The 10,000-nt window shown below is 50.2% G+C and overlaps 1 protein-coding gene across 1 annotated transcript in view; it reads right to left on the bottom strand.

Moving 5' to 3' along the window:
* Positions 1 to 10,000, bottom strand: part of LOC311244784 (hyaluronidase-4-like) — a gene marked incomplete at both ends in the record, with an annotated part of 18,360 nt that overhangs the window by 423 nt on the left and 7,937 nt on the right. Inside the window, one exon of the mRNA XM_084334471.1 lies at positions 3,816 to 3,900. Within this exon, the coding sequence (XP_084190597.1) occupies positions 3,816 to 3,900 (85 nt within the window). The remainder of the gene's footprint in view (positions 1 to 3,815; positions 3,901 to 10,000) is intronic.

Here is a 10,000-nt window from a genome sequence, read left to right as displayed (position 1 = left end):
TAAAGGACCAGGCTCCTTTAGCACAGCGCAAGATAATACATGGATAATAGACACAATATGGACCAAGCAACAGTGAAGGATAACACACAGTGACATAACCACAAACACCTCCATAACATCAAACCCTGCAATGCCCGGGCCAACCCGGCATTTTCCCCCCGAAAAAGCACAAGTCCTTCAGGGTACCAGAACAGCAGATCTGCGCCCCGGCGGACAACGGGTTAACTGACCTGGTCCGGCGCTACCAGAACCAGTCCCGTGTCCTAATCACGCCACCATCCCCAGTCCTAAGAGGGGGGTAAGTACGTGTGTCGATCTAAAAACATCACAGAGGGCGCCACCAAGACGGTCAGAACATAAAAGCACCGCGCCCGGTGGCCCACCCCAAGGGCGTGAGACCCCTCCGCCAATGCTTTGATCTATTCCGTCATCTCCCCCCAGAGATGAACGAGAATTTGTCGAGACTAACCTAGTACACTGGTGCTCGGAAGAGACAAACTCCATCCTAGTTCCTCCATAAAAAACGCTGTTTCCATGATGAGCAACCAAGGCGCGCCAGCCCATGCGTGGTTCCACACAGAAGCACCCAGGGCCAGCACTATGTACACGTCGAGACCCAAAACACATCAATGGTAATTCTAACAAGAACCAGATAACGTTCCCTCCAAGCCGCCTGGGAGAGCGGCAGGAAGCTGGCCAAGAGACACAGATATGGGTCCCATATGACGCGTCCGAGGGAAAACACCCCTGTTTAAAAAACCCTACTCTGTATAAAATAGAGGAGACAGGGAACCCCCAGAGAGACCTCCCACGTGAGTAATAATTGAAAAGATATATGTAACATTGAGCTATGTGACCAAAAGCTCAATACATATGCAACAGAGCGCAGAGCAGAAAACAAAGTTCTCACGCACCGCATAACCCAACTTGACAATAACAGAGGTCCACAACATGGAGCCTGAAAATAACTCACGGAAGTAAAAAAAATTATATGTTGGGGAGGGGAAGGGGACAGGGGTAAACGGGGGAGTCACTAGCGGCGCCTGCTGCGTGCAGCACGGTGCTTGCCCCTGCGGGGAGCCGGCCCGGAGGGATGGTTCTGGGAAACCTGGTCACGTCGATCCCTACTGTCACCTCCGGGCGTGGGGCGGCTGGCTGCTGCGGACGAGGCACTCCCTCCACTCCTGGCCTTCTTCGATGAAGGCCCAGCAGCGGCGGCGGTGGTGGCGGAGGCAACGGTCGCGGTCCTCTGCCGGCGTTGCTTTCTTCGGCCATCACCGGTGGCATCAGGTCGGGGGAATTGGGGTTGGAGCACAGAGCGCTCCTCCTCCATCTCTCTGCAGGCAGCCGTCATCTGTTGCATGGCCGACCCGAACAGCCCAGCATCGGAGAGGGGGGCCGTGAGCAGGGGAATCCTCTTCTGCTCCAGCACCCGCGCCTGCTCCAGCCAAAGGTGGCGCTGGGATAGAGTGGCCAGGGCGCGCTCCTTCCCGGCGGCTATCGCCTGCAGCTGGGTAAGGTGCAGGATGGCTCCAGCCGCCTGGGCGTGAAGATATTGATGATGGTCATCCAATACCGACCCGCCCGCCATCATCCCCAACATGTAGCGCGCTAGCTGCGCGATGTTAGAGGTCGCAGCTAGGCTCTGAGTCGCGGCGATGTACGCCTGGTCACTCCAATTAGCCATCTGCCTGGCCGATTTCCCTTGGGGAACCGGCTTCCGCAACGGCTCCCACACCATTTCGGGACAAAGTATCGATGCCATCGGGCTATCAAGCCGAGGCACCCCGTCCTTTAGCCCCTGGACCAAACCCGCCACCCGCGTGACTGGCACGTAGGTGGGGGTAAGGCCAGTGATGCGGGAGATTACCTCTCCCTGTTTCACGTAGGCCTCCATTGACGGGAAGAATGGGCAGACAACGCCTGTCTCTCTCACAGGACGACGTTGCCAGAGATGACCTATCATGTCATCAGGAACAGGTGCAGGCAGAGGCTGCGGCAACGCCACACCATTAGCGGCTGCGGCGCCCGCCATGAGCTCGGGGAACAAGGCAAGCAACTCCCCTTGCATACCTCCCTCCACGTCACTCGCGTCCCTCACGTACGGGAGGCTGCCATGTCGGGCGCCACCATCCGACGCGGCAGATAGCTGGGCATCTTGTCTCAGGGTCGGAGGTTCTAACCCAACACCGGAGAACAAGGGACCCCAAGGAGACGCAACACTCCCTGCCACACCCTGAGGGGGAGAATGATACGTCTCCATTGGGGCATCAAACAAGAGCACTCTCGCCCCCTCCATGTGATCCTCAGTCTCCATCGGAAATGGAGACAAGGCAAGAGCACTCTCGTCCGGCTCCAGCACAACCTCAAAGCCAGGCCGTTCGCCCCTGCAGCTCGTCGCCCTACGACGGGAGCGAGCAGAGGCGAAGAGTCTGCGTCGTAAATCCCCAGCCACCAGAGGAGCTGTCGGCCTATCGGCCGACTGTCCACTAGCGGGGGAACCAGGGCCGGAACCAGGCCATCTCACGGGAGACGGCGGCTCAACGGCCCCTCGGAGAGGCAGACTCACCACCGGGCGCCACCCGGGCGTATCTGACTGCCACGACCGTGGAGTCAGAGCTGCCCCACGACGCACGGCGGACGCGGCAATGGAGAAGCGCTGGTGAAGGGTGACGTTGTGAGCGCTCGAACCCCCGAAGGTGCAGACATTATGACTTAGCTTTTCTCGTAAATTGGCGAGATAGAGAAAAATAAGATACAATGTCCACGTAGCTCCTTTCCAACAACTATTTCGGCACTAAACTCAAGTGGTGTATACAGACACTTTTCGGTGGTGAAAATAGGGAAGGAGCTGTTAGTATGGCCACGTCCCCGCTTATGTAGAGGAGCGGATGTGGGTGTGGCCAGGCGGATGGGTGTGTACATGTGAAGACATTTATTCAGTATTAGATTGATATGGGATAGGGTTCCAATAGAGCAGAGCGTAAGCTATACGATAATATAACGTACGGTTATTCTATAACCATAGTTATATGAGTATAGCGAGCGCTCTGCTCTGACTCACTGAGGGCCCCGTGGTCTTCGCCTTCGGTGGTGAAAATAGGGAAGGAGCTGATGGTGTGGCCACGACCCGCTTATGTAGAGGAGCGGATGTGGGTGTGGCCAGGCGGATGGGTGTGTACATGTGGAGAAAATTATTAATTATTAGACTGGATAAAGGGACAGTTCCACTACGAGCAGAGCGCTCGCTATACTCATATAACTATGGTTATAGAATAACCGTACGTTAACAACAGTAACCAGATTACAGATTCCTTGTTACAGATTCCTTGTTACTCAAGACTCATTTTACAAGCACAGACATCTTGAAATAATCATTGCAGATGATGATGATGATGATGATGATGATGATGATGATGATGATGATGATGAGGATGATGATGATGATGATAATAGTAACACTATTCAAATTACATTCTGTAAACATGAATAAAACAGTTTAGGATCTTGGAGGTGAAGTAATGCAAACGTAAATCAAATGACTGAGTTACTGATTATGAGTATTTTACATTTAACTGTGTATCTGTACCTGATTACATTTTTGAAACCATTACAGTTTTTTCAACATTCCCAACCCTACATGCACGTTATGGCGTGTGTGTGTGCGTCTACGTGACAAGATGGCTTCTCACGTGACCTTTCATGACCTTTCTTAAAATTATCTTTATTAGCGTTTTTCACAGAGGAGAGAGGGAGAACGGGAGGAGAGGCAGGGAGGACATGCGGCACATGGCCACCGGGTCGGGGAAACGAACCTGGGGCGACCGCTCCGTGACTCAGCGCGCTCTGTGGTGTGCTACTGGAGCGCCCACCTTTCGTGACCTTTCTCTCCGGCCGGGCCTGAAGCAGAAAAGAGAGAATCACAAACGCCAACAACCAGGCGCAACAGTGGCTCGCCTGGTAATCCGGAGGTTTCGGGTTCGATTCCCGCTCCTCCCGGGCAGCGTGTCGACGTGTCCTTGAGCAAGACACTTAACCCCTAATTGCTCCCGATGAGCAGGTTGGCACCGTGTGTGGTCGCCTCCGCCGTCGGTGTGTGAATGTGTGAGTGAACGGGTAAAATGTGAGGAACAAATTGTAAAGCGCTTTGGATAAAAGCACTATATAAAAAAGCAGCCATTTACCATTAGTTGAGAAATAATTGAGAAAAATATAATTGAGAAAGCGTATATATATACATTAAGTGTACAAATATATATATATATATATATATATATATATATATATATATATATATATATATATATATATATATATATATATATATATATATATATATATATATATATACTGTATATATATATATCACTTACCATCTGTTTTGTATTAGGCACTGTCTCGACTGGGAGTCTCTCTCTCTGTTGTGTTAAGAGCTCGAGTTGAGTCTCCCCCTGACAGCAGGAGTTACCTAACCCTAACCCTAACGCTGACAGCAGGATTGTGTTCAGCGGAGCGGTCCACTTCAGAGACACGGGGGGGGGGGTTGCGTGAGTCAAGTGCTTAAACTCCTCTTAAACGCTCTCATAAATATTGGCAGTAGCCCATCGTTCAAAACTCAGGATTCATGGATTTTTCACATCTGTGTTTCACCACCAGAGTGGAGCCAGACAGGGGAGATTATCAAGAGAGCCCCTTCACATGGCGCTCCAGGGTCAGGGCCGCAGGACTGGTTAACCCTGTCACTGCCACACTACTGAAGGTCGGTAGTGTGATAGTAAAGGGTTAACCTTCTGTAGTGTGGCAGTGAAAGGGTTAACCTGCTGTTGTGTGGCATTGAAAGGGTTAACCTTCTTTGTATAGTCGCCGTGAAAGGGTTAACCTTCTGTAGTGCGGCAGTGAAAGGTTTAAGAACATAGATGAGATTCCCCTTTTAACCCGTTAACCCTTGCTGTCGCTCATCATAAATAGATCAATAGCCCCTACAGTCCGTATTAATCAATGTTGCGTTTCTTTTTCAAACGTAGCCAAGAGTAAAGACCCTAACCCTGTCAAAACAGCAGTCAAAAGTGTGTATGTTCAGCACTACGTTTGTTTTGTTTGTTCGTTTGATGCCAAAAGTATCATGGTATGCCCCAAAAAGGTGTTATATTTCATATTGGTCACAACTATGACTATGGGGAGGAATCCTTTTGGTTTGCCCCAAACAATAACCCCCTCTCTACTTAACCCTGTCACTGCCACACGACAGAAGGTTAACCCTTTACTATCACACAACCGACGGCCGGTTAACGGTCGCGTTAACCGGCTGTCGTGTGGCAGTGAAAGGGTTAACCTTCTGTGTATTGTCGCCGTGAAAGGGTTAACCGTTTTGGTAGTGCGGCAGTGAAAGGGTTAAGGTGTCATTGTCTCCTTTCATTCCTCAGTCTCTCTCCTAGCTGGCCAGAGGAGAGGCTAATTTACCCCCATGTACTTTGTATTCATGTTTTTTTTTACTATTAATATCAGAAGATCTGTCTACGATATCATTTATGAGTTTGGTTTCTAACCACAAATGTAACGACCAGTAGAATGATGGAGATACCACAATAGTAATATCAGTAGGGCTGCACCGAAAATTCGGCCACCGACAATTATCGGCCGAAAATGGTTAAAAAGGCTCTTTCGGCTTTTGGCCGAAAGGGTTTTAGCACCGAAAATATATCACCGAATGTCAAAGAACAGGGATACGTAACGTTCGTAACCGAAAGTGTTGTTGTGATGACGTAATCAAAACGCACAACGTACTGTATAACGTGAGCAGCTTGGCAACTCTTTCTGCGTTCTGCAGCCTGTGATAACTAACTCCTCTTGGGAGTCGCGCTGTTTCCATGTAAACTCCGCGACCGTGAGCAACGCATCCAATAAATGCATCTTTAACATGCTTTATATCCTCGCCATTACTATATGCCCGTCACGGTTAAAACATTTTGAACTAACGTTAGCGTTAAGCTAGCTAACGCTTCCATTCCTCTTCGACCCGTCTCTCGTAAGCTACGTCATCCCCCGCTAAGAGTCATGGGAGATGTAGTAAATACAACAGTCCTGTGTGTGTCTTTATGCAGATCGTTATGCAGTTTTAAAGCACCTTGGCTTTGTTCTGAATGCACTTTGTTGTAGTTATCCTACAGAGAAAAGAAAATGCACTTGACTTTAATGCACATTTTGTTGTATGCAAAGAGAAAATGTTTAAATTGTACAATCTTTCAGCAGTCAGTCTGGAATTAATGTATGCATTCAAAAGTGCTGAATAAATGTTTTATGGGCCCATAATAGTGATTATTAATATTATTTAAGTTAAGTTTTGCCATAATCATGTCTTTTGCCATAATCAGGTAGCTGACAAAAAAGAAGAAATACATTATATATATATTTATATCAATCATTTTCGGCCTTTCGGCATTCGGTTTTCGGCCAACTATTTCCTATTTTCGGTATCGGTTTCGGCCAAGAATTTCCCATTCGGTGCATCCCTAAATATCAGTATCATGGTCTGAATGAGATAATGCAACATTGGTATTATTTTAGTTCAAAAGTGGTACCATTATGTATACAATGGTGGGCTTGGTGCCATTACTGCCTCGCAGACCTACGCGGCCGACCGGGGTTCGCCTCACGCTCCCGCACAGAATTGTTGCTTGTCCTCCCCCACATCTCCTCCCGTTCTCCCTCTCCTCTGTCGGTCATGTCCTCCCCCACATCTCCTCCCGTTCTCCCTCTCCTCTGTCGGTCATGTCCTCCCCCACATCTCCTCCCGTTCTCCCTCTCCTCTGTCGGTCATGTCCTCCCCCACGTCTCCTCCCGTTCTCCCTCTCCTCCATCGGTCATGTCCTACCCCACATCTCCTCCCGTTCTCCCTCTCCTCTGTCGGTCATGTCCTCCCCCACATCTTCTCCCGTTCTACCTCTCCTCTGTCGGTCATGTCCTCCCCCACATCTCCTCCCTTTCTCCCTCTCCTCTGTTGGTCATGTCCTCCCCCACATCTCCTCCCGTTCTCCCTCTCCTCTGTCGGTCATGTCCTCCCCCACATCTTCTCCCGTTCTCCCTCTCCTCTGTCGGTCATGTCCTCCTCATCTCCTCCCGTTCTCCCTCTCCTCTGTTGGTCATGTCCTCCCCCACATCTCCTCCCGTTCTCCCTCTCCTCTGTCGGTCTTGTCCTCCCCCACATCCCGTTCTCCCTCTCCTCTGTCGGTCATGTCCTCCCCCACATCTCCTCCCGTTCTCCCTCTCCTCTGTTGGTCCTGTCCTCCCCCACATCTTCTCCCGTTCTCCCTCTCCTCTGTCGGTCATGTCCTCCCCCACGTCTCCTCCCGTTCTCCCTCTCCTCTGTCGGTCATGTCCTCCCCCACATCTCCTCCTGTTCTCCCTCTCCTCTGTCGGTCATGTTCTCCCCCACATCTTCTCCCGTTCTCCCTCTCCTCTGTCGGTCATGTCCTCCCCCACATCTCCTCCCGTTCTCCCTCTCCTCTGTCGGTCATGTCCTCCCCACATCCTCTCCCGTTCTCCCTCTCCTCTGTCGGTCATGTCCTCCCCCACATCTCCTCCCGTTCTCCCTCTCCTCTGTCGGTCATGTCCTCCCCACCTCTCCTCCCGTTCTCCCTCTCCTCTGTTGGTCATGTCCTCCCCCACTTCTTCTCCCGTTCTCCCTCTCCTCTGTCGGTCATGTCCTCCCCCACATCTCCTCCCGTTCTCCCTCTCCTCTGTCGGTCATGTCCTCCCCCACATCTTCTCCCGTTCTCCCTCTCCTCTGTCGGTCATGTCCTCCCCCACATCTTCTCCCGTTCTCCCTCTCCTCTGTCGGTCATGTCCTCCCCACATCCTCTCCCGTTCTCCCTCTCCTCTGTCGGTCATGTCCTCCCCCACATCTCCTCCCGTTCTCCCTCTCCTCTGTCGGTCATGTCCTCCCCACCTCTCCTCCCGTTCTCCCTCTCCTCTGTCGGTCATGTCCTCCCCCACTTCTTCTCCCGTTCTCCCTCTCCTCTGTCGGTCATGTCCTCCCCCACATCTCCTCCCGTTCTCCCTCTCCTCTGTCGGTCATGTCTGACCATAAAAGCTGTAAAAATGCTACATTTTTTTAAAAATAAATATTGTAAGGAAGGGGCAGTGCTTGATATGTTAAAAAAAAGTACTTCCTTCCCCCTGTCCCTTTTAGAACATTTTTTTTACTTGTTTTATGTTTCTATGTTCGAGACAAATCTAAATCTAAATCAAATCTAAATCAAATCAAATCAAATCAAAATCAAATCAAAATCAAATCAGGAAGGATCCTCATATCACAGAATACAGGTTCTGACTGATGTTCAACCAATGGTCCAAACTCAGTTTCAAGCCCTTCCTCCTAGAACAGTCTCTTACTGTACATTACTCAGTTTCAAGCCCTTCCTCCTAGAACAGTCTCTTACTGTACATTACTCAGTTTCAAGCCCTTCCTCCTAGAACAGTCTCTTACTGTACATTACTCAGTTTCAAGCCCTTCCTCCTAGAACAGTCTCTTACTGTACATTACTCCTACTCGCAAAAATGCAAAGTGTGTAATTTACCGCCCACACGCCACTCAGAGCTGATAGTGAGTCTTATTGGCCGTCAGAAGGTCCCGGCCACAACTTGAATCTGCTCCTATTGGACGATAGCCGTCGGCTGCCACAAAGTTCTGGCTCCTATTTCAAGTAAACCAAGCGGCTGTTTGCTTTTCCTGTTTTGAAAAATGAACCGGGGGGAAGGTGTGTTTATAGGTCCAATTAAGGGAAAATGGCACCTGACAAATTCTAAGTTTAGATTGAACTTCAACAACTGCAAGCAGATATTGTGTTACTGAAGGCAGAACACCTCCGAGGGAAAGTGGCAGCTAGCCTTAATTTAAGGAACACACGTAGCCCTATACTTGCCTCGGAAAGGAATGAAAATCATATCATTGACAAATTTCCCCCGTATAAAACCGTTCTATAATTTGTTCCCGCTGATGGGACCGCATCGCATGTATTGTTTGGGATCCAGACGGGGGGGGGCCTGCGATGTGTACATCACACAGTCATGATGTATCGTAGGGGCTTTTTACTGAGCGCCCGGCGTTTAGTCTGCGTCTGTTACGTCCCGATGGTAAATACGTGCGGTTAACCACCGGCATCTCCACTGAGGCCAGCGACTGTGCTGCTGTGTTATATCATTTAATCAGCACAGTGACATAATGAGACTTTGAGGAATCGAGTCACGAGACATGAACACAAAACGTGCTGTGCCTGTGTGTGTGTGTGTGTGTGCCTGTATGTGTGTGTGTGTGCCTGTGTGTGTGTGTGTGTGTGTGCAGTGTATCACAATTCCATTCTAATGTATTTTAAACTTGTATTACCTGATATAAAACATGGGGTTATGGAGTGGCTGTGCTGATGTCAGTGGGGAAACACACAGAAACATACTGTACGCAAATCCACGCACGCCTCGCCTGCCTAACGCTGACCCTAACGCTGACCCTAACGCTGACCCTAATGCTGAGACACGCCTGCCACACTCACTCACAGTCCAGAGAGGATCAGAGACTTCTTATGTGTTCAGCAAAGTCAATCGGATTTAAAGTTCCCTCCCTCCCTCCTCATCTCTCTCTCTCTCACACACACACTCACACTGTCAGTCTCTCTCTTCTCCCCCTCCCTCCTCATCTCTCTCTCTCTCTCTCACACACACACTCACACTGTCACTCTCTCTCTTCTCCCCCTCCCTCCTCATCTCTCTCTCTCTCTCTCACACACACACTCACACTGTCACTCTCTCTCTTCTCCCCCTCCCTCCTCATCTCTCTCTCTCTCTCTCACACACACACTCACACTGTCACTCTCTCTCTTCTCCCCCCTCCTCCTCATCTCTCTCTCTCTCGCTCACACTCACACTCTCTCCCCCTCCCTCCTCCCCCCTCCTCCCTCCCTCTCTACACTCTAATCACTCTGTTGTGGTGTTACAGCTCCAACGTGGT

The sequence above is a fragment of the Notolepis coatsorum genome, assembly GCF_963971535.1.
Source record: "Notolepis coatsorum genome assembly, chromosome: 18".
Taxonomy (NCBI): domain Eukaryota; kingdom Metazoa; phylum Chordata; class Actinopteri; order Aulopiformes; family Paralepididae; genus Notolepis; species Notolepis coatsorum.
Note: the sequence above shows the minus strand (reverse complement) of the source record. Positions and strands in the feature narration are given on the sequence as shown.